The sequence below is a fragment of the Chelon labrosus genome (genome assembly GCF_963514085.1).
Source record: "Chelon labrosus genome assembly, chromosome: 20".
Lineage (NCBI taxonomy): Eukaryota > Metazoa > Chordata > Actinopteri > Mugiliformes > Mugilidae > Chelon > Chelon labrosus.
This window is the reverse complement of record NC_140353.1, coordinates 23331228-23355481: the sequence shown is the minus strand read 5'-3', so window position 1 is coordinate 23355481 and position 24254 is coordinate 23331228. Positions and strand designations below refer to the sequence as shown.

Here is a 24254-nt window from a genome sequence, read left to right as displayed (position 1 = left end):
ACATCATGCACGAGCAAGGATGTGGGTTCAGACAGTGTCACACAACCACTCTTGGTTAGGGGTTAGGGCAGAGATGCAGTCAGTCGTATAACCTATGAAGTGAGCAGATTAGGAGCAGCTTTTATTTTGAAATTCTCACTCCAGCTTTCTCACAAAGGCGAGAAAGAAAGAATGGAGGGGATCTGCCTGTTTTTAATCAGTGGGGTACCGCCAGTTATTGGCCCTCAGCCAGCATTGTTTACTTGGCCAACCCCCAACCTTACTCTGAAAGGCAAATTACCCCAGCGATGGGCAATTTTAGTCTAACCAACAGGTAGAAAATACTGTTCCCACATGGAAAGAGCCTCATGGCCACATGGTCTCACTACCTAAAAAATACATAGTATAAATGCATTACTTTCTTTCCTGGGAAACAGGACACAGGTTTCTTTCTCAGGAGAAAAAAAAACTACACATGTTATTGATTTATTTACAGATGGAAAAAAAAAAAACAGAGACGGCAGCAGCCCAGCTCTTCTCCTTCAGCCCTCTTTTTGTTATCTGTGATGTTGCCCAGAGAAATCAATAGAACAACTGTAGCTAGCAAGCCTTGTTTATCTTTTCCTCTAAGTGAATAATTCAGGGATGTCAGCAGGGGTGAGGCAAACCTTTGATACAAACGAAAGGGTTTGGTGTTCACGGGGGGAAATCTAACTCCCTCTTTATCCCGCTCTTCTTCCCCCAAAAGTCTGGAGGAGATGAGAGATACTAAAAGCGGCTAAAAATCTGTGTGAAAGAATAGAGAGAGAGAGAGAGAGAGAGAACGCTGGCATTATAGCCCCAGCACCATGGACGTCCCTCGCACTAAATAGATGACTATGAAAGCTAAAGATAGAAACACTGGTTATATACAGGTGAAGGAAAAAAAACCTTAGTAATGTTAAGAGGTTTGAAGAGATGGAAGGGTTTTAAGCTGTGCTTGGGATTTCAAGGGGGCTCTATTCAAACAGTGTTGTTATCGTACTGTGGAAAGGAACACTAAAGTCTTGGTCATTTCAACAAGGTTGAGACTGTAGCACCTGACGACTTCTGCACATGTCTAAGGGCAAAAGCTATTTGACATCATGTTGTCGTAAAGAGCGATGCAATACCCATTCAACTGTTGATAACGTTGCCAAAGGTGCTATTGGTGTTGCACTCAATTGTACATGTAACACACAAAGAGATGGAGGCAGGGAGTGAAGAATGTAACAAGGGAAGCCAACCAGTGTGTAAAATGGGGGCATTTGTGTAGAAAAATGCGCAACGCCAAAAGCATGTTGCTCACTTGAGAAATTTGAGGAGTTTGCAAAGGGTGCTAAAGAAGTTCACAGGCTCCAGTGGAGATTTGAGGTGAACAAAAGGTCTTTAAGGAGTTATAAGGAAATGTTCATGGTAATAGGACCTGCAGTAGCCAGACAATACAAGAGCAAAACATTTGCTGTTTCCATCACATAACACAAATGTCCGCTGTGTCATAAGCTTTGATTGTACATCATACCTATTCTTTTAAAGCCTGAGTAGTAAGTGTGTTATACTGGGGAGATTTAAAACCCTCTTAAACAAGAGGATCAACATGCATTTGTCAGGCTGTGTCACCCTCAGCTGCATGCACGTACATACGCGCACACCTACACAACGAGCACAACAAGGCAGCAAACATTTGCAGCGAAGTCGCTAAACCTCTGCGTCCCACCTTCGCCACGGACGCACAAAAGCCCTCAGTCCCTTGTAATTGAGGTTTAAATCCTTTCCTAACATCCTTCCATCCCTCACTCTTCACCAAACATGGATTGCGCCAACACAGGGCCCCTAATCCTTCCCAGTTTAACCAAGTGAGAAATTAGCTTTTGTTAAGTGGTGATTTGGCCGGTGCTAAACGCCAACAGACTATTGTAGAGGAGAGGGGCAGTCATGAGTCCCCCAAACTCAGCAAAATACTGTGGTAATCCCATCCTGTCCGTGTGGCCAGGCTGGAACTGCTTCTGCGTGCTAGTGTGCAGCTACAATAAAGGCAAATTATTTTCAGTCGAGCACTACGTCTCTGCCTGTTTGGTCAAAAGGGGTTCTGAAGCATCACCATGTCAGCTTAGCAAGAAAGGCCCGTTGTATGTATTACCTATTTCTGAGGTGTTGTGTCTGTTTTGCAGCATGCCCTCGCTGCCATCTCCGCCTTTACAAAATCAAATCTTGTATGCAGAGTTGTAGTGAAAGCCGCCCGTGTCAGCTTGATAGACGACGCAAGGAAAGGCTACGGATTCAGATCCTCAAAGCCAGTGAGAAAGAGCAGGCTGTTCTGGCAGGAGGAGACAAGACAAAGCGCGGTGTCGTGTCTGAGACTCAGCGGGGAGACATCTGAAACAGAAAATCCCTGTGACTTGGTCTTGGTTCGAGCAAAATTGAGGAGTTAATTCTGAGAAGTTTGCAATGGTAGGGTGTAATGACATAGCTGGAGGGCATGGGCTATTCAGTCAATAAAAAAGACAGAGGGCTTACAGAGCTGCTCGAGAGAAAACTGGCTTTGACCTGCATATTGTCTTTATTTGGAACACTAGAACTGTTTGTGCTGTAATTCATACAGGACACAGTGTGCAGGAAATGTATTCTTTGCATAAATACAAACGCAGCAGTCCAACCCAAAGTACTATTCAGGGTTTGGTTTATTCTTTTACTTTTTACTTGATCTTTGGTGTTTGGTGCTAAATGTTTGTTGCTGCAGATGTAATTTGGACGTGCTATCGTTCTTCTTTTGTTTGTTCCAACCTAAGTGGAACTTCTTAGTCTTGGTGCCTCAGAGGAAATGCCTCCCAGACTCTAAGTCAGTTTGCAATGTCTTTGTATAATCTAAACAACAAGCAAATACGTCAGTAATTTACAAGGAAAAGGGGGGGAAAAAATAGTAATCAAACATAAGTTTTTATTGCTAAAATTTGTTTACCTGATTTGTTTATCATTTAGCAACCACTTGAAGTTATCTTACAAACTGACAGCTCAGGAAGAGGCTTCTAAATTGACCTTTATTATAGTTTTTGCATAGGTTATGCACAGTGTGCTTAATTGTGTATCTGTCTGCAGCATGCATCCCAGTGTTTATTATAGTTTTTGCACTTTTGACTCATTTTGCATGGAAGCAGTAAAACACATGTTTATTTACATGGAGTGAGTGTGAGTTGTTACTAAAAGTGCACATGGAATTGTTAACAGATACGCCAGGATTTGACACCCACCTTCATTCTGTTACTTCTTAAAGGCAAGTTTGAGGAGCACTGTGTAAACTTGCCAGGTCCATGTAATAACTGATCACACTGAGCTCAGATGGGATGTTTTAAAAAAAAAAAAAAAAAAAAAACCTCTGGATCTGCCTCTGAAGAGATTTTCACAAATGACCCCTTATACGTGCTTGCAGACATCTCATGCTCCCAAATGCACATTCACGCTAACATTTGCATGGAAACAATAAAGCACAAACACAAACATTAGAAGTTTGTTTAGAGAAGAATTGCAGCGTAAACACGGGCGAGCGTCCCAAACTGACACAAAAATAAAGGTATTCACACACACAGTAAACTGGAAGCAGCGGGCACGGATTCTCTGTAAACACGCGCTCACATGCACAATGCAGCACGGTGTACAATAGCGTTCAGAATGAATGCCGGCGCAGCCTTTCCGAGAGGGCCGGTGTCCTCAAATATCCAGTCCAGATGAATGCAGATGGAAGTATAGCTTTGCATCCAGCCATTGTCATCTTCACAGAGCTTCCCAATCGGCCTCCTTCACCTTTCTACTCTCTCTATTCACGTACTACCTGCCTAATGACAGCACCTCGCCCAGTCATTCAACAGGATCCAAACTCCACTGAGCGCTTTATCGTCTTATCTGATCTCTCCGTTTCACAAAAGCCAACATGTTATATGAAAGCCTCTCCCATCAACAGAGGGATTATTCACAGAGGAACCTATATTTTATGCGGAGATTACATTTCCCCAAAGGTGATCAATACAGCTCTGACGACACTGGATGGTGTTGATGTCCTCGTGTCATTACATATGAGTTTTGCCGAAGACTGATTTTTACAAATTTGTGAAAGAAGTTCACAAGATTTTGTTTGTTTGTGGCAATCTATAAAGGAATTTTTATTATAAAGTCTATTATAAAGTATACTTGCCACTGAAAACACCTAATTCTCTATAGAGAGAATAAAAATTTCTCACCCTGACAGCTGTGATAATTATGTCAACGTGGCTATTTACAGGAGAAAAAAAAAAAAGGTGGCTATTGACTGTCCTAATAAAGACATTTTTAACATGAACTTCAGGCATCATGTGATAGAAGAGGCCAGAGGAGCTGACACATGAACGTTTCTAGAGAACACAGTTTAAGAAGCAGGGCATGTGATGTGTTGTATTTGCTGTAAAGACCACACTGGCGAAGTAGGTTGACATATTAACTATTATTTGTCACAAGTGGTTCAAATTCTATAAACTTACATATTAAACAGAGGAAATGTTGTACCGCAGTTAAAAAGCTAACATATTTTATACTGTTCCTGCCTACAGTTAAACAAATGTCTGCCAAAGGAAGCATGGGGAGCACAGGTATTGCATTTTTAGTAAGTTTAGCTTGAGACATAGGGAGTGCCACCGACAAATCCTACAAGAAATAGAAACCTCTCATGAACTGTCATTGCTAAAAATGGAGAGAAAAAAAAGGAGTTAAAAACTTCATCCGTGGCTGCCTGTGATTCATCCTGACGATGTCTTTGCGTTGGCCACGACTCGCCACGCTCCGAATAGCTGTTGCCTTTGCAGGAATCAGAGACCATCAAGAAAAAAAACACATATTTTTTTCCTCTCCTTTCTCCTTCATTGATTCGTGCAGATCTAAGAAAAACACGTGACACCTGAATTAAAAGCCCGGCGCAAAAAAAACGGTGCCGTAAACTCCATGAATAAATTAGGACTAACTGGTTTAGAAGGGTTTGTTAAACCTGATCGACCCCGTGGGGAATTCAAACGAGCCGTGCTTCTAAAATCAACAATTGTTTGCTAAAAGGCTATTTCCAACAAAGAAAAGCTTGTTTTCCAAAGCTATTAAAAGGCAAACGGAAACACACGCGTCACGTCTCAGTAGCCGTTAAACCAAGTGCCTCTCGAAGTCGGGTCCAGGGACCTCAGAGGGTCCTCCAGATGTGTAAAATACACAATGTGACTCATATGCCCTCGACCCTGACACGACTTGGCTCCATTAAGGGTGATATTGCATCACAAATGTGAAAAGAATCTGTTTCTTAACTACATATAACATTCTCTCCCTCTCTCTCCCTCTCTCTCTCTCTGTCTCTCAGGCCCAGAGAGAGAATGTTATTTATAGAATGCTATGAATATTATTCAGTCTTGAGCAAATGCTGCACAGTTTGACAAGTCTTTGGTGTTTGAATCGAAGAACTGCAAGTAAACAATAGATTTACAAATGGCTGCTAGCCATCCTTTTTCTGTGTGTGAGTGCGTGTGTGTGTGAGGATTTTAGTGAACAGCTTTCTCGTCACTCTTCACAATTTAAGTACATTTCAGAAAAGTTATGGGCGGAGAGAAAGTTGCCGGATGAACTGCAAACCACACCAGCCTGCCGTCTACTCTGCTTTGATAATGCCCCAAACACCCCCATCCATGCCTCACCTTCATCATCCCCCACCTTCCTCTTTTTCATCCTCATTCACACACACGTACACACGCAGATACACACACATACCCGGAGCCTCCTCCACAAATCTCATCACTGACGCCAGGACATCAATTTTTGCAAGTCGCCGAAAATTACCATGCATGAATGCAAAAAAGACTGATCAGGAGTAATTAACACGGCTTCATATGCAAATTTTATTAATGCAGAACTACAAAGTCATTATGCAAATGAGGGTTTCGTCGAGCCTCTTGACAAATACTCCCAGCTCCAGCCATCTAGCAGCCGGGATGGATGACAAGTCTGCTCACTCAGTTTAGACTGGAGGGATGCCTGTGTATTTTAGTCTAGTTAGCGGATTAGCACTGGTTAGCGCTGGTGGCTAGCTAGTGCGTTTTTGTGCGTGTTTGTGCATGCATACACGGGGGTAGTCTGTGTGTGTAAACTGTGTGATTAGAGAAGTGGCTAATGGCTGCGCAGCAGAGTAATGAACCTGAGATCCAGGGGATGGAGGCATCAGGGGGTGGGGGGGTGGGGGGGGGGTAAGATGATATGAATATGCATGATGCTCACTGGCTTTGATGATTAAAGAAAATTTTAATATTTAAATGAGTGCATGCAAAGTGATTAACACAGCGGCGAGAGGCGACAAGGCGAAAATCGCAAAAAGGGATTTTGAAAATGCTAAGAAGCGCATGAGATGAGATGCTCTATTAATGGCAAAGACTCTCTCTCTCTCTCTCTCTCTCTCTCTCTCTCTCTCTCCTCCTGCCTCTGTATGCCTCGCTCAGCCCCGCTGCCTTTCCCGACCTTCATGTCTCACTTGTTTTGCTCTCGGTGTCTGGTTTGTGTCCAGGATGTTGGATTTACAGAGGAAAAGTGGAGCATTGTGTAGGCCAGGAAGAGGTGGATGGCTAGAGGAGAATAAGGAGAAAATGAGGCTCTCTGACATGCACACACACACACACACGCGCACTCCGGCTTTCAAAGACACACATGCAGATGGGAAGATAAGTTGTGACAAAATCTCGCTGACCAGGATTGTGCAAATATTGAGTAACGTTTTACAGTCATGGCTTTTATAGTAACAAAAAGTTCAAGGGGGTAAACTGTGGACTTCGTACACTTTGTACACTTACTTACCCCAGTGGTACACTGTTACTGGTGCTGGACAGGAGGTTTGGAGGCAGTGGGGCTTCACTGTGTCTGTGCATTCACCACTGCTAAGGAGGCTACTATTCCTGGATTTATGCACAGGTATCAAAACTATACCTTTCATCCAAGATTTGAACATGTTTCCCCACAAATGTCCGCAGCCATCCTTCTCAAATGCTAAATATTCTTTTGGCACAGCATGCGATGCTAGGGGTGCAGCTGTAAAGTAACAGGCAATGTAATGTGGAGTTACAGTAATAGGTAACGCCCAGTGTGTCTTTCAATTTCATCTTGTCCAGCACTGTGTAAGACTGAAACACAAAATTTGGTTGATTTGTGTGTGGCCTCGTGTGTGTGTGTGTGCGAGTGCATATCCACACCCTTTCAGGCCCATTAAAAATGCATCAAGACTGTACTATGTGAAGACACACACACACGCACAAATACCCAAAACCCAAACTAGCCAAAAGCACACATACAGAGGCGAGAGAGGTAGAGAGAGGCCGAGGGAGGGAGAGCAAGCAGCGATACAAACCAGAGTAATTACCACTTCAAAAAGGCCGTCGCTCCATCCGAGAGGCCTCCCAGCTTTATTGAACCAACGCAAAACAACAAGAGCAGCGGGCGCCGTAATGCCTCTAAAGTACGGGCTGTTATATCAAACACACACACACACACGTGCACGCACACCCGCACACACTGTGCCATAGCTCTTTGTTCAGTCTTTGTGCAGATTAATTTGGAAGATAAATAAGCATATGGTAAATATTTTAGGGACACACCGCTGTGCTCAGTCTTATTTGCTAAAGATGTGTGCGCATGAGAGTGTTTGCGTGTTCACGTGAATAATCTTTGCATAACATTCAAACACACACATTTCTTCTCTGTGTGTGTGTGTGTGTGTTGCTCTCTTACTCTGCAAATCGCACATAATTAATAATGTGTATTGATTATTACTCATTTGGTAGGATTGTGAGTGAAAGAGAGAGAGAGAGAGAGAGAGCAGGAGAAAGTGTGTTGTCTGAACGTGTACGAGTAACCATCTGTGTGGGAAAGACAGAGAGAATGAACCGGAACAGAGAAAAAAGTCGGCCAGGAGAAAAAAAAGGACAGAAAATGTGGGTGTGAAAGCCGAGGTAGATGTAGAGCTAGACAGCTGGCACACACACACACACACACACACCCGGCCTGTCAAATGGCTCTGTCAGATTAAAAAGGTGTCATCATATCTGAGTTTGTCAAAGTTACTCCTTTACACAGCCGTGTGAGTGTGTGTGTGTGTGTGTGTGTGTTCCTCTCCACTCCAACTGGACTTAGTTAAATATCTGAATTAAACTCTAGCTGACAAGGCTTTAAGGGCTGCGCAGCACTGTGTCAGGTGGTGTTAAACACTCCTCAGTGAAAAGTGTACACAGCGCGAGTGTGCGTACGCCTTATAGTAAATATGACATGTTTCCTTCTCTTTCTCTAATCCGAACTGTCAGTGTAGCACCTCTGTGGAGCAGCCAGCTGAACTGACTCTCAGAGGCCCGGGAGTCTGGAAGGTGTGTGACCTGAAGGTTGCCAGTTAAAATACCTAGACTCTTAGACAAAGACGAGGTGCACTTGTCCCGCATAACAGTGATGTTAGTGGAAGCGAGTGTAAAAATAAAAAGAGTGCTGGTGGTACACGACGGATAAAATCAAACAGATTTCGACTACACTGACCTCCCACACCAGTTTGCATCTACGCTTAATGTAATGTTGCTGCAGACAGTAGCAGCAGGGTTAAAAAACTTCCCGTTATTGTAGTTCTAAGCTGGCCTACCACTCTTTCTTAAGTCAATATGTAGTAAGGTAAATTTGAATTCATCTACGCTACAACTTTCACTTTCAGGTTCCATGACGGTTAATTAATGAAATTACCAACACAATGTATTTAGATAGCATCAGTACTTAGTGTTAGATGTTGTTGATTAGAGATGGAGGAAGGGAAGGATACGACTGTTTTCTTGGAATTATTATTTTGCTGAAAAAAAAACATGTGAAATAAGACACCCTGAACCCCAGTCATCAACTCCATCCGCTCGTAAATGTATTTTATTTTAATGGTTTAGCGACATACAGCGTCAATTGGAGCGAGCTGCAAGTTATTTTAATCAGCCGCGATAAGGCACATGACAAAACCATAATGTTTCCTCTGACAGCTTTAGTTTAACTGTACTTCCTTTACACAGTATTAACAGTGTATTCTATTTTTTTTTTTTTTTTTTTTTTCAGAAATATCAAATACCTATTTTCTATAGACTTGCACAATCAAATCTGTGACAAAATGTATGCGCTGAAAGAGACCTTCCTGTCTGTGACCTGTCAGTCAGTGTGGGGGGGAAAAAAAGCACTGTTGTAACAACAGGATAACACAATATAACATGGTGTGCATCCTACAAACTAGACCACAGCGACATCTGTCAACACCGAATCCAGTTTAAGTTGTACAAAGTCAAAAAATGCTCCTCTATTTGAGTCTTACAGTCCGTGCTCTGCTGCCTTACAGACGGAGAGAAACAGGAGGAAAAAAACAAAACCTTCACTTAGGGCAGGAGCACCTCTTCTAATTCAGGGGTAAAAAAAAAAAAAAAAACTTGGCTTGATGCTCATCTTAGAGTGTGAATATGGGTGTGCGCATGTTCCATTCCACGTGGAGAACAAATGGAAGTGAAAAAGCTCGAGAATAAAGGAGTAGTTTGACCTGCTGGGAGCCAATTACGAAGCGTTGTCGTCAGTTGTGTTCTGAGCTGACATTCAAACTCCCTGATCAGTTTTCCCCCGCTCTCTCTGGCGCTCCGCTCAGCTCTGCTCTCTTGCTTCCTTTTCTACATCTTTTTTTTCTTTTTCCCTCTCTTTCACCAGGTAATGAAAGGTGTAAAACTCCACTGGAGGAAAAAAAAAAAAAAAAACTCTGTCTGAGTTACAAAGAGAGAATTTCACCTGCCATATTTCAATCCCCCAGTGATTATGAGCCGGGCTGAGTGTGTTCTCTCCAAATTAAACTCCGTCTTGATTAATAAACCGCTCTGTCCTCTCCCCGTGTTAATAAGGTGCTAGTTGGACATATTTCATGTGGAAATTGTGAAATACCGAGGGTAATTTTGAAACATAAAATGTTATTGGAGCAATATAGTTTACAGTTGCCGCAGTGCACGTCCAATTGAGCCGCTAATATGTTTTTGCTTTTAATGTGAAAATTATTGCGCTTTCTGTTATAAAGAAATATTGTGCAATTACAATTTCAAGCCTTCCAACGCAGCACATGTGGGGTTGATTTCACGGGAGGATTGCAGTTAGATATATTGCAAGCATTTAAACGCAGGGGGAAAATATATATTTATGCACATAAATATGAATAATGCCAGCTTAATAATGCGACCAACGCCAGTCAATTAGCGTTCATGCCTGAGCGCAGCTCTGCAGACACGCTGGGATTGTGCTGAAGCTATTTGCGCCCTACAGTTTGGACTTATCTGTGTTAAATGTGAAGCTGTAGCACAGTTCCGGAGCTAAGTACCGAGCTTTTCAGATATACAGGTGGCCGTGCAGTCCACAGCAGCGACTGAGTGGCTGTCTGGCAGAGTTGTAACAGCCTGGTAAAATATTGATGAAGTTCAGGCCCAAACACAGTGTTTACAGCGCAGGCCAAACCGCAGACTGACACGTTCCGAGGGGCTTTGTCCTGCTCCAGCACACTGACTGGGGAAACAGAGTCAGGCGTGTTACCTGCGAGTGCACTTCCTCATGTGGCTTTGTGCCAGAATTTTCTTCTAAATTTAGGCCGTTGCTGCCGCTGCTTCCGAATCACGTTACGTTTCCATCCAAACGGCGTACAGATTTTACACAAACCTTTGAAATGGTGTATTAATACGCAAAACCATGGGGAATGGAAACAACTTCCTGAACACGTACGTACACCTGACTGATAGTCATGCTTTAATGACACTATTCCCCTGGTGGGTTCTAATGTGCTCATACAATCATGACTCATATGTGCAGATTGCAAACAACGCATTTGGAATTTGTAACGGTTTTGCCAAAACAGCTAAAGCTGTTTGATCCAAATTGTACATACATTTGTTGAGACCTCATCACATATTTTGTTCATCAAATTCAAGCTGATTAAATAATAACATAAACTCATTTTAGATACTTTGACCATTGTTAAAATGGTTAAAATGAGACACGGTGAAGCAGCCCTGTATGTCTGGCCTGTTTCTGCAAACACTGACGTCTAGGAAAGTAGGAGTGAGTTCTGGTCGCACACTGGAATATTCTGCCTTTCTCCTCTGGTCCCTTTCTGAGCATACTGACTGGTTTCAGAGATAGCTGCTGGTGCTCTTTCCCCCTGCAGCTGCTATCCTGCTAAACTGCCTCTTTACCCCACTGAATGGGGGAGAAACTAGCCTCCTTTTAATCCCTATTTCTCTGTCTTTCCCTTCTCCTTCTCTCATGGTGTTTTTTTTTTTTTTTTTTTTTTTCTCATGGCTTTGCTTATTTGAATTTTAATGAGCTTTTCACCTTTTTAAGCAGATGGCTTAGGCTGGATTTCTCCATGAAAGTCGGGGTGAGTCTCTCTGTCACGTTTTGCACAATTTGTTTCAACTAGTCGAGTCCTTGAGGGGGTTTAGTGCTTTGAGTGGGTAATGTGCCTGTCTCACCCTTACTTCCCTTCTCTCCTCCTCTGCTGTCCTCCTGCTCTAATACAATGAACTCTCTCTCTCTTGCCAGAAAGGGTGGACTAAGTCGCAACGAGATGTCTCCATAAACACTCAAACAACAAATTTATGCCTGTGTGTATGCATTTGAATAGTTGGTCAGAAGATTCAAATATGTTTAGTGTGTTAAAAAAAGATTTGGTAATATCCCAAAAACTGTCCTTTGAATGTAATAGTTTTGGGAAATGTGCTGGATGTCTTCTCTTTACACCTTGTATTGACATGCAGCTTGTATGCAGGCGATGTGACTGCGTCATATGCGGACATCTAGGTCAAGGTAAACACACATTAATGTAGGTGTAAATGTGGCAGAATGCACTAGCACCCGAACGTGTTTCAGACCACGTTTGGAGATGGTCAGGCTCGCATTTTGATCAGGTCTCGGGCAGGTGTAAATGCCACAGTGCGGTGAAAGAAACATCAGTCCCCCCAATTTGAAAGGTCACCTAAATTTGCCTATTCCTGCTAACTCAATTACCCAGACGAAAGCTTCAGGTAGCAGTGGCAAAGTTAGCTCGACGGTAAAAAAAAAAAAAAAAAAAAGAGCACAAACAGCAGCATCGCTTCCCCCCGTGTTTGTTGACTCAGTCTGCCCCGTCGTCTAACTAATTCGTATACTGTGATTGGATCGAATTGCAGGCACCATCAAGATAAGAAAAAACCCTTCTTATTACTGCGTGTAGCTGAAAAGTCCCATGCCTCAGATGTCAGTATCCAGATAACGCATCCAGATATGTATTAATATTAGGTCGAAACGGGACCTGTGTTGCATCTTGTTTGTCTTGCACACACCGAATGAAAAGTTTCAGCAAAATCTACAAGTCGTGGTGTTAGAGGGTAGAGCTTTAGAGGCGTGCTCGGACTATTTCTTCGTAAAGGAAGGGTTGCAGCATGTGAAACACCATATACTCTAATTGTCACAAAGGTTTAGAAGTGTCATGCAAAGGAAGGACATCAATACAGTGCTGTAATACTGTATTATAATACAGCATCAAAGAGAACAAAGGAAAAAAGAAATGGTGTCTCTCTCTACATTATATAGAAATTGCATAAAATTGGTTCAGAAATAACATCTTAAGTCATCAAAACAATGACTTTTAAAGACTGAGGGATCCTGCATGATCACACTGACAAGGCATTTTTATTTTTTTCAGTGACTTAGAAATGTATTATTTTATTAATCTGATAATGTTATTGGACTGATCGCTGCAGTAATCTAGGCACGCTGTGTAAAACTTCTCTCATTTAAGAAATATAATAATTATAATTCTGCCCCTTCTCTATATTCTTTCATGTTTCCGTTAATGTAGGTAAATGCATTTCTGAACTTTTCCTACCTATAATTGTTAATGCTAATCTTGGCCAGCCAAGACCGCTTATAATCTCTGTACGTAATACACAGTCATAAGATTGATATTAGTCTTCTGATTGAAGTGTATTTCCCAAAATGCTGAACTATTTCTTTAAAGAGTGTGTGTTTGTCGTGGCCTACCTGTTGGTGTGTTCTCCTGCTTGGGGCAAATTCCTTTGGTGGGCGTCTTCTCTCCCCTCTCACCTCTTTCCCTTCCTCCTCCCACCTCCTCCTCCTCTGGTGTCACCTGGATGCCTATCTCCACCGGCTCCACCACCTTCCTTAGCTCGACCCGCTGGGTGTAATGATGAAGGCTCTGCAGAGTCGGGCTCCCTCCTTGGCCTCCTCTGTCGTTCATCTTGTCGTAACAGCCATTGGCCAGCAGTGGCATTTGGCACTGCTTCTTTTTGTGCTCAATGAAGAGGACGATGTCGCCGAGAGGGAAGGTCATCTGGCACTGGCCGCAGGTCAGCAGGTCGTGGTCGGCGTGGAGGCCGGGCGGCAGGGTGTGGGCCAAGCTGTGGTCCAAAGGGTGGGGAGGTAGGCCAAGTGGATGGGAGGGTAGGCCAAGCGGATGGGGGGGTAGGGAGTCGGAGAGCAGAGCGCCATCTGGATGCTCGGCTTCCGCTGTAAAAGAAGAAAAGCAGAACGCTCATGTCAAAGTAAACCTGGACTAATGTAAAGTCGTTCCCAGATTATTTGTGGGAAGAAAAAAGGCTTGAATTCAAGACAGGCCAAAAATGTGAGAGGAAAATGACTCTGATAAGGGCCTGTGAGCTTTTTTGTTCTTTTCACCTGGACAACTACTTGTTCTCTATCCTCTTGTCTCCTTCGCTGATGTAAATGCGAAGCAGCAAGCCAAGTTTGCTGATAACCACAACCTCCTAGGTAAAGGCCTTATACATTCAGAATCTGAGGGTAATAGTGTGAATATGTGCGCCATTATAAAACACAGAACACACATATACTGTACATCTGACTTGTTCCCAGATGATTCTGGCCTTTTTTTTTTTCCTTTTCTTTTTCATTTGGGCCCTAACAGCCGAGCTACGTATGCTAAGGAGACGACTACGAGTTGATTCGAGTAAGACAAATATTACGAGCAGTTTTTTTTTATTTTTTTCAGCGTTTGTGAATGAACGAATGTATTGTGCCCAAGAATTTTGCTGTGAAGAGGCACATATGTGGCGAAACAACAAACAAAAATGCTTGTGAAGGAGTAAAGAGGTGAGAAAAAAAAAAAGGATGGAGAAAGGAACTGAGCAACGGAGGTAAACAGAATCAAGAGAGAGAGAGCGGTCGCGACGAAGAGGGAACTCGCAGTCATCATCATCATAATTTTCTCTCTCTTTTTCTTTCTTTCTCTCTCTCTCTCTCATTCTCTAATACAGGATGATGGATTAGCAGCAGGTTGGCCATTTGTCTCAGCCTCCACATTAGAAATGCAAACAGATTTGGGACGTCAAATGCAGATGAAGGCTCCAGATGGAGCAACCCACCCCAACATATACCTGCCTTAGGTCTACTTTTAAATACTAGTAAACCGGGCCTTTTAACACTGGGAACACATCTCGACACTACGTTGCGATGATGGCATTTCATTTAATACATTTTATTTACTTTCAGATGCGTGTAGAGAGATAAGATATATATTTGGTTCAGACTCTGTAGATTGTAGTTACAGCGACAGGAAAAGTGTGTGTGAGCAGGTGTGCAATATCTGAGCTCCGCCAACCCACATAGCCACACACCAACTGCCCTGCTCCCCCTGTATATGTGTGTATGTGTTGCATGCATCGTGTGCCATAACATGTTTGTCTGCGCACCTCATAGACACACACACATATGCATCGTGTGCGCGTGTGTGTGCGTGGCCCGCAGGCAGCAGCCATCTGTCCTCCGCCATTGAAATGAACAGTCGTGTACAGTAGAGTGTGTTTCCCCAGTAATAAACATTAGAAAGAATAAAGCCAGTGAGCTGACCTGGAACAAATCCAGCCCACAGTTTCAGTGACCCCTGTGAGCTTGACATCATCTGAGACGTTAATAATTATAGTAATGTGATTTGGAAATAAATAAATTAAAAAAAAAAAAAGACAGAAAGACCTCAAATACACAGCTGACTTCCTGTGTGTGTGAGAAGAACTCATGTTCTAGAACAGGATCTGAACTCTCTTTCTCTCTTGAAACTACAAAAGTAGTTTTACAAATTCACACTCGGATGTAGATATGTAAGATTCATATGAATATACATGAATAGACTGGAAGAAACGTTACATTTAGATCTGGCAATTTCTGCCTCGGGGCTTATTTAAAGGCCGTGACATAAAAAAGAAGAAGCACATTTTTCTTTGTGTCCATATTTACTGAATGGCAGAGATATTTATAGTCTGTTTGCAAATGACTGCTTCAAAGGAAGAAAGGACACTTTGGTTTGATTCACCTGACGAGGCAAACTAAAGCACTGATATAATTTTATTTGTGCCGATGAAGAACAACAGAAATCAACAGAAATGAACAACTTGATGAACCACCTGCAGAAGTGTCTGCAGAAGGGTTAAAGCAACAGGCATCTAGGGAGCTAAACTGATTTTTCTCTACTCTCAGGGCCAAGAAGGTGCCGTTTTGAATTCCACCCGTCGCGAGGAAGTTTCCTCTGAGCAGGCTCCCGTCTCTGGGGTCTGGTTTCCTCTATTTACCACCTATCACTGTACATGTGCTGTTAATCCATCTGAACCTTTCACACTTACCACGCGGCTGTCATCTAATATTCACAGACACAAATTGCGCAGCATATTAGCGGCCGGCAGCTGACCAAACAGCTATTTTCAACCGTCCTCAACGGTAGATTTAACGATTTTACTTTTTCACCACTGTCACAAGTTTCATCCATACACACAGACAGACACACACACATGCGCACAATCTCTGGTATCAAGATATGTTTGCGGGCGAGACTGCGCATTACAGTCACACACACTCAGAGGCAAGAGGCCTCAAACACTCACATGCTATGCGCTCACACATACAGTATCCCAGCCTCTCAGCCATTCCTCACCTACTAAACTACAGTCACACCTCTAGATTTGCCCAGGGGGTTACTATGTATGGACACACACAGTTGGATCCACAGCTCATCTGTCTTACCACCTGAAATACAAAGGTTTTTTTTTTGTATTTTTTTAATTTAATCCTAGTTTCCAGTTGGTTACCATCCAGGTGATACATACAATTGACATTAATCGAGGAGTTGTGTGCACTCTGCTGCAAAGGGCATACTCACACACAGTACGATACTAAACATGAACATGATGCACCTAGATAGTGGCGACAACAGAAGTGAAGTGAAGGCAGATCTCTGATTGATAGAAATGATCTGCCACCACAGACACTCTTAAAGTCGGCCTTTCATCTGAACAGGAAGTAGCTTTAAATCCAGAGTCTGTTTTGAAAAGATCTGAGTTAGGAAAGAGAAAATTCAGACACTAGTTTGTATTTATGGTTCATGAATCTGACTTGAGGAAAAATTTATACTTTCATTGAAAACGTATTAGCTTTTGAAGCCACTACAGTAGTTCCCTTTTGTAAAAAATAAAATAAAAACATTTTAAAGTGTAAATCTAGAAACTTTTACTCTGATTTACAGTCATTTGCACCTTTATTTATTTTTTTAAATATGTGCGTGACACATTATATCATATGGGGGCACTGAGCTAGCAGGTGTTTAAGGACTAACGGCTCTTGTTTCTATCTTTGCTGTATATCACCTCCTCGCTTTCCCCTCATTTCCTGTCACCGCTCTCCTGTCAACTATCAAAACAAAACCAAAAAAATGCCTGAAAAATACTTTACAGAAAAAAATAGAATCATATCTACATCAATACATTAATACAGCCGCTAAAAACATGTCCATTCAGGCAGAAGTGGAGGAAGTGCTCGTGAATAAATGTTTCACCGACACGACTCGCAGCCTATTTTCAGGTTTGACCTGGTTTTGCATAATCTGTTTTACCTCAAAGCTAATTCAAGTTCATCACAAGGTAAATCCTCCGTTCTGGCCCGAATCTGGATGACAGTGTCGACACAATCGGACGTGGATCAGAGGCGAACGTGCGAATAATTTTAAACATTTGTTTGAGTCTGATGATAAAGAGAGAGATCAGACTATAGCAGGAAGGGATCTGTGAGCGAGCACAGAGCCACCTGCTCGCGAAGCGCTGTGGTGGGAATCAAGCGCTCCTCGGAAATGCAGCACGAGAGCAGATCAACTGTGTGACTGAAGTTTGTCACCCTCAAAATAACAAACTTCAATTTGGAGTGTATCTGAAATATATGTTCAACCATTTAAATCATTGTATAATTTATAAATAACCTCTCAAATTAATAAAAGTCTGCAATAGAGAGCTCCACTGTTTATTAGACTCATTTGTAAAATATGTAGTTAAAATAAAGCGACACATGTCTTCAAACCGAATCCATTTTATTAGAAAGCATGTTCTAAAATAGAACAGCATGCAGTATATACGCAAAAACCAAACACACATGCGCTTTAAAATAAAGACGTAGTCCAATCAGAACAGTATCAACACACTCATACCGCCAGAGATGCCAGTCAGACACTGCTGTGAATTGACAGTACATGCTGTAAATAAGAAGTGCCACAGAGAGACAGACAGTCAAGTACAGGGTGTGCAGCTGTTGACAGTTAAGAGGTGAATGTGGTCTTTCAGCACTGATGTCATCTGATTAACACACACACACACACACACACAGGCAGGCAGGCAGGCACACACGCCACATTTACACTCTGCTACCATTCTCGCAGGCAGAGTGAGTGGAGCGCTGACAGCCTGAGAGCTCCCCCTAGCAGGAAGAGACAGAGGGACATAGAGACACAGACAGAGAGAGAGAGAGAAAGTGATAGAGAAAAGAGAGTGAGAAGGGGAGACGCAGAAACAGATAGAAAAGGAGACGCGGGGCCAAGGATCAGCGGCGAAAGACAGACATAAAGCCTCAGCTGAGCAAACCGGCACTCGGGTATGCAGGGTATAGACCGGTGTAAATGTGTGTGTGTGTGTGTGTGTGTTAGTGTGTGTGTGTTATGTCGTATTCAGTGGTGTGAAAGTGTGTGCAGCCTGCTGATCAACAAAATGAGTCCAGGCATGTTTTTTGGGATCTGGGAACCCATCCCCGTGCGTCCACGGACACACACACACGCACACACACACACACACACATACACTCTAAACAGTCAAAACTTCAATGTTGCATTTAAAGACAATCTCCACGAAAAAATATATTAAATAATTTTAAAAAACTATAACGTGTTTTCATCAAAATCCTAAATAACTAAAATAATCAGAGTGCAATTTAGTATGTATTTTCTTAATTACTGGGGTTAAAAAAATTTTTTTTAAAAGATTGTGACTGACAGGATTAAAATCTGACATTTAAACAAACTGTAGCAAGGTCTCTTGTCAGACACGGTGTCTGGGTTACGGTGGATAAAACACAGACATCACCCCTGAGATCCCTGCCCAGGGCTACCCCTTTAATTTCAATGAAAACAGTTCACAATTAGAAATACGTTCCTTGTTTCTGTAGTGCTTTAGTGAAGCTTTAACCAGTTTCTTACACTGGAAGACAAATGGAAGACATTTGTGAATATCAGGAATGTTATGACTATTTGAAATATCATTGTGCGTACATAACAATCAACTGTGATACTTAATATGACACAGTGAAGAAGTGCATTTTCATTTGTGGCATTTTAAAAGCACCTGATCTACAAAATGCTTCAGTGCATAAAAGGAGGAGGCGCTGGCTTCTCTCGCTCTCTAACAAAGACTTAGCCCCAGCAGGGTGCACGGCTATTTGACAAGCCAAAGGGAAACATGCATCTCAAGTGGGCGACTGCAATTTACACGCAGCCCTCTGTGTGTGTATGGGTGTGTGTGTGTGTGTGTGTGTGTGTGTGCGTGCAGCTACAATGGCAGCCCTCGTCCTGTTTGCGTCTCTTCACACTAAATCAGCCTCTCGGAGGAAAGCCGGGGTTATTTGCAGTGAATGAGAAGCAGAAGGCACGTCTGCACCTTCGGCTGTAAACTGTCTCGGCGTCGTGGCGCTAAAACGTTCACCAAATCATTCTGACAAACAAAACAATATAGATTTCGACTGATTAATATTTCCCGCGTGTCTCTTAGGGAAGTAAGACGGTCCAAACTTTCAGACGATTTTCCACTTTTCAGGACAGATTGTTTGATTTTAATGTGGCAGGAAATGAGTGTGAATTTGGTGACAGGGATGGTGTACAGGGCCAAATTTAGTGCATATTATGTATTTTCTAGTGAAGGAGAAAATAAACATGCACATTCTTTTCTTGATATTTGTGAATTGAACATTGTTTCCAGGTTCAAACCATGATCCCTTACTAATTTCATGAGATGAGACTGATGAATAAGAGGAGGGTTTTAAAGCTTCAAGACAACTCTCTGGGGTGATGTTCGTGGGGGAAAAGAAAGACAACAGCAACTCAGTAGCGAGAAAATGTCCCTAATAAATTGAGCTCTGAGAGGAGGAACATTGTTTTGTGACTGAGGCCTTGACAAATTTCACTTGAAAAAACAAGCGACTTTACACTCCAGGAAACGTGTCTCACCTTTCCTAACGCTTCTTTCCCTCTCAGGAAAATAGAACTGAACGTCAAAAGACGGGGAGCAACTGTAGTTCATCTTCTAAAACGTAGAATACATAGCCAACACATTTTGCAGCGTCTGATGCGTCATGATGCCAAATCCAAATTAAAAATGCTCTGCATTAAAACCCAGGTCAGATGGATTTTGCCACCTGACAGCTCAAGAAGAATTATGTAGATTTCGGCGAGGGGGATTCACATTTGTGCATTTGCATATATGTGTGTCTGTGCGTTGATGTCCACATGAATATATATCTATGCGTGTGTATGTGTGTGCGTCTGTTTGTGTGTGTGTGTGTGTACTCAAGCATAGTAAATCGGGGAGCTTCTCTTACACATAAATTATGGAATGTACAGCATCATGCTGCAGCCTGAATGGTGATAAATCAGACAGACAGAGAGACAGACAGGTTGGACCTGCTCCTTGGACACAACTAAACTGCACACACAGTGTGTGTGAAAGCACCTTTGTTACAGTACAAAGGGGAAGCTCATTTATTAGCCCCCCATCTATATATTATCTCGACTTTCCGAGGCATGTGACGGTATACCTGCATGTTTATCTGTATTTGCTGTTCTTTGCTGCAGAAGCTGATGTCACGGCGAAGCATGCGGCGTGCACAATGTGACACATTTCAAAAGGTAACCAAGTACACACTGCAGGCCTGTGTATGGCTGCCATACCGAGTTGTGGCTCTGTTGGGGAATCAAACCTCCACTTTCCATGGGGCGATTTGACGTCTAAACCACATGCAGTGACTTTTAGTGTGTGTGTCCTTGTGTACAGCTGCATGGGTTGGCAGTGTGTCGCCATAAAGCCAGCAAAGGAATGAAGCGACACACAGCCAAGCAGTGTGGCCCAGCACCATGCATGGACTCCCAGCGCACAGCCTTGCTGAGGTTCTGCCGGAAATACAGGAGTTACATGCACCATGCGACAGAGATGAACACTGATGCACCATAGTTTAAGTGATCCTATCTAGCAGGCTTAGCACAAAACACGTTTCCCCAAATAACCTCATGCTGGAGGACAGAGGGGAGTAGCTTTCACCACATCAAATGTCTTATTACTCAACAGCAACATAAAAATCTACATTCCCTCCTTTGTGATTTGGACGAGTTGATGCAAAAGTTTAAATAATTAACAGGGGTGTTTGATCCCTGCAACCTGAGTGTCGGTCATTAAAATAGTGTTTTCGTTTATTAAAGTCCTGCGTTAGAGCTACTGGAGGTGTGCGCTCCTGTCAGAACAGATCAGCCTGCACGCTGCAGCCACACCACCCAGAAAACTGATCTCAGGCCAGAAATATGATTGTATCGATGCAAAGTTTAGCGGCAACGGTACTGGCTCAAATAAAAAAAAATAAAAAAATAAGAAGACCTAGAGTTAAATAAGGCCGAGCGCTGAATTTCCTCTTGAAATTCGCTTGCGTAATTCTTCTGTAATAATATGTCAAAGAAGTCTATTTTCTCTTTCAAAAATAATGAATCGCCTTTCTTTCTTTTCAATGAATAAACACTTTGGAGTCCACACTACTCCTCCACATTTGGTCGTTAAACGCCGTTACTCACTGTTCTCTGTATTAAAGTGCAGTGAAGAAAACACCTTCCTTTTCCGATGTCGGTGCGTACGTGAAATTAAATAATCCGAACCCCGCATTAATATTACATCAGCTTTGCATCCGTTACGCAAAATAAAACGCCACTAACGGTGTGATAATTTACCAGAAAAGAAACGGGCGTGCATGAAGCTCTAACGTGCAAGATCCAGTAACCCTCAGTAAAACAAAATAGACACATGTACTTTGGAGTGCGAGGAGAGAAGCTAAGGATCTATTTGATTTCTTTCACGAGCATGTTTATTTGTTAAAACGTGTTAAAAGTTTTCTGTCGAGATAAAATTAAGTGTGGGCCCTTTTTTAAAAAAAAATAAATGCAACGGAACAACAGAATTTGTTCAAATTAAATTTGAACCAAATAACTGGTCCTTCGTGTGTTGATCTGACATAAATGTAACAAAGCTGCTGTTGAAGGTGTTTACCGGAAAAGAAACGGTATTAAAAATAAAGTGCACGAAGTTTAAAAAGTGGTTTGAATTGGAGGGATTACAAGTATGTTTTTATTATGAGTTGAAAATGAAGTGCAGCCTACACGCCCTGATGATGAAGCGAATTCAAACAAAAAGTGGAATAAAGAAGAATGTGTGTCTTAATAAACTACCGGGAAGGACCTCTGACTCCTCCATGAGCAGCTTTTACAGTAAAAGTCGAACACGCAGCCGGAGACAGTTTCACTCGCTGTGCTCGGTGTGTAAATTTGTTCTAATGATAGCGGGTTATTTGTAGAACGTCATAATCGCATAAGCACATTAAAGCATTCGCCTAATTTTGTCAATAAACCAGAAGAGGATACGCTGGTCTCCGGGAGGCTCTAAAGTTTTTCTTCCAAGTTTTAAAATGTTCATTTTTACGCACTGATGAAACGCTCGACTTCTGAAAATGACCACGGAGACAGGAAAAGAGAGCCTAATGTGGTGCTGTGAACTCTTGCATGTGTACTTACATGTTATTTCTCTCTGGGACAGGTGCTGCGGGTTCCCCTGCTTGCGTCGGGACATTGCCCTGGCATTTACACTGGCATCGCCCGGAGAGCGGCGCTGGAAGGGTCGGCTCTCCTTCTCCTCCTCCACCTCCTCCTCCTGCTGTGTCTGTAACCGGCCAAGCTGGCCCCAAAACCGACCGTTCGCTGGCCACCTCAAATTGCACTGGCTCCAAATGTGGCCCCCGAGATGGCTCCCGCGCGACGGTTGTCTCTTCAGCGTGCAGCGGCTCCTGCGCTCTGGTGAGACCGGCCGTAGCGCAGCGCTCGACTCCTGGGCTCTCGTTGCCAAAGTGGCTGTGCACCTTTCTTCGGTCACAGTGGAGGTGAGGATGGGGGATAGTCCGGGTCCTCCTTCCGCTGCTTTCACACCATCTGTCACAGGAGAGCCGATGAAGACGCGGTGTTGAAGGGATGGAGACACGGTAAGTCGCGGGAGGTCGGTGGTCACCTCTTGGTCAGTCACTACCTGTGTCCACTATCCGGCCACAGTGGACACCTTTCGTTCCTGCGTGGAGGAAGAAGGTGACAGGGCGCCAATTAACGTCTAAACGTGCGTAAAATAGGAATCCAGTTTTCTTCTCGGCACTTCACGAGATGTCGCCAAGTGGTGGGCACTTCTGCTGCTGCACTGACAGTGCCGGCCGGGCGGGCGGGTTAGACTTTAACTCTTCAAGTCAAAGCCCAGTACTGGTCTGAGGACAGACTGACACCCTCTTTTCTCTTTGTGCTAGCTGCAGAGTCCCGCATCCCCGGACTGTGTGCGACTCTGTGCGGCTCTGTGCGGCTCTCTGGCTTCTACGATGGGAGAAAACTCAAGTTCAAGTGCGGACGTGACGTTCAGTCTGCGGTGAGAAGGGAGAGTGGAGACTGAAGAGCACTGGGGGCGACTAGTGGTAGCTTTCACACACACACACACACACACACACACGCACACACACACCACACACACAGGGGCGTGTGGCGCGCACGGCGCTAGTGGTCAGAGTCACTCACCGCCGACAAAGCATCACGAGTAGAACTAGGATTTATCTGTGTTAAACTGTGACCCGAGGGGCAGTCTAACCCGGTCCGCAGGGTGCTGGACATTTTGCACGAGATTGTGTCCACATTTAAAACATATGCAGACTTGCAGTGTCTAATTACTCTTCTTTACGCACGACCGTTTAGCGCTACAGCCTTAAATTAAATTCATGTTAATATAGTTTTTAACTTCACCTTTCCGTTTGACCCCTTTCAACCATCTCGTTACGCGCAGACACTTTTACAGGCCTGTCGTAAAAATACCGCGTGTGCTCCGAAACAAAATTAATCTTTTTGGACATTTGAATGCGCAAAAACATCAAAATGCTAAAATATGTTATGAACGGATTGCATCTATATTATTTATATGTGATCATATATTAGGCATATATATGTTATTTCCATTCATTTACAGCCTGCGGTCGTTTTAACTTTTTTTTCCCCCGACTTCGTGTCAAACCAGTGCGTCGCGGCCTATATGCGTAAAAAATGTATCGATCCCGCACGTTTTCATTCATTCAGATCGTTGATCAATACCCAGCGTGACCAGCTCGCTTTCTAAATTCACACGTGGTTCTGTTTAAATAGTTTGATCGCATTCATCAATTATGTAAGAAAGTCAGACAGTTAGGAATTAATTTAGGCTCTCCGTGGGAAACGGTAGTGTTTTAAAAGGGCAGGGCTGTGACCTCATGGTGACTCTAAAATTGATTTTTCGTTAAAGTGTAAAATGAAAATGTGAGAAATTAGAGGTGTGGATTCAAAAGTGATTTCCTGTGATCAGCGGTGGGGAGATTAAACATTCCATTATGAAGAAAAGCCTTATTTACTTATTTTAAAATTAAAATAAGGCTTCTGTTAGACAGGAAAAAAAAAAAAAAAGCTTTAATAATTGCCACACATCTCCGTCAACGCCATCAAATGTAGTCACTTCAGCTAGAGAGTCATGGCTGGCACAGCGTGTGAGTGTGTGTGCACATTAAGCGTGTGT

General features: G+C 43.0%; 1 protein-coding gene across 2 annotated transcripts in view; it reads right to left on the bottom strand.

The window, feature by feature from the left end:
- Window positions 1-23327, bottom strand: part of bcl11ba (BCL11 transcription factor B a) — a 40325-nt gene extending 16998 nt beyond the window's left edge. For both annotated transcript variants that reach the window (XM_084569184.1, XM_084569183.1), the window contains exons 1-2: window positions 22205-23327; window positions 13090-13575 (exon numbers count right to left, since the gene is read on the bottom strand). In XM_084569184.1, the coding sequence (XP_084425310.1) occupies window positions 13090-13575; window positions 22205-22259 (541 nt within the window). In that variant the 5' untranslated portion in view covers window positions 22260-23327. The remainder of the gene's footprint in view (window positions 1-13089; window positions 13576-22204) is intronic.
- Between the last annotated feature and the right edge of the window lie 927 nt (window positions 23328-24254).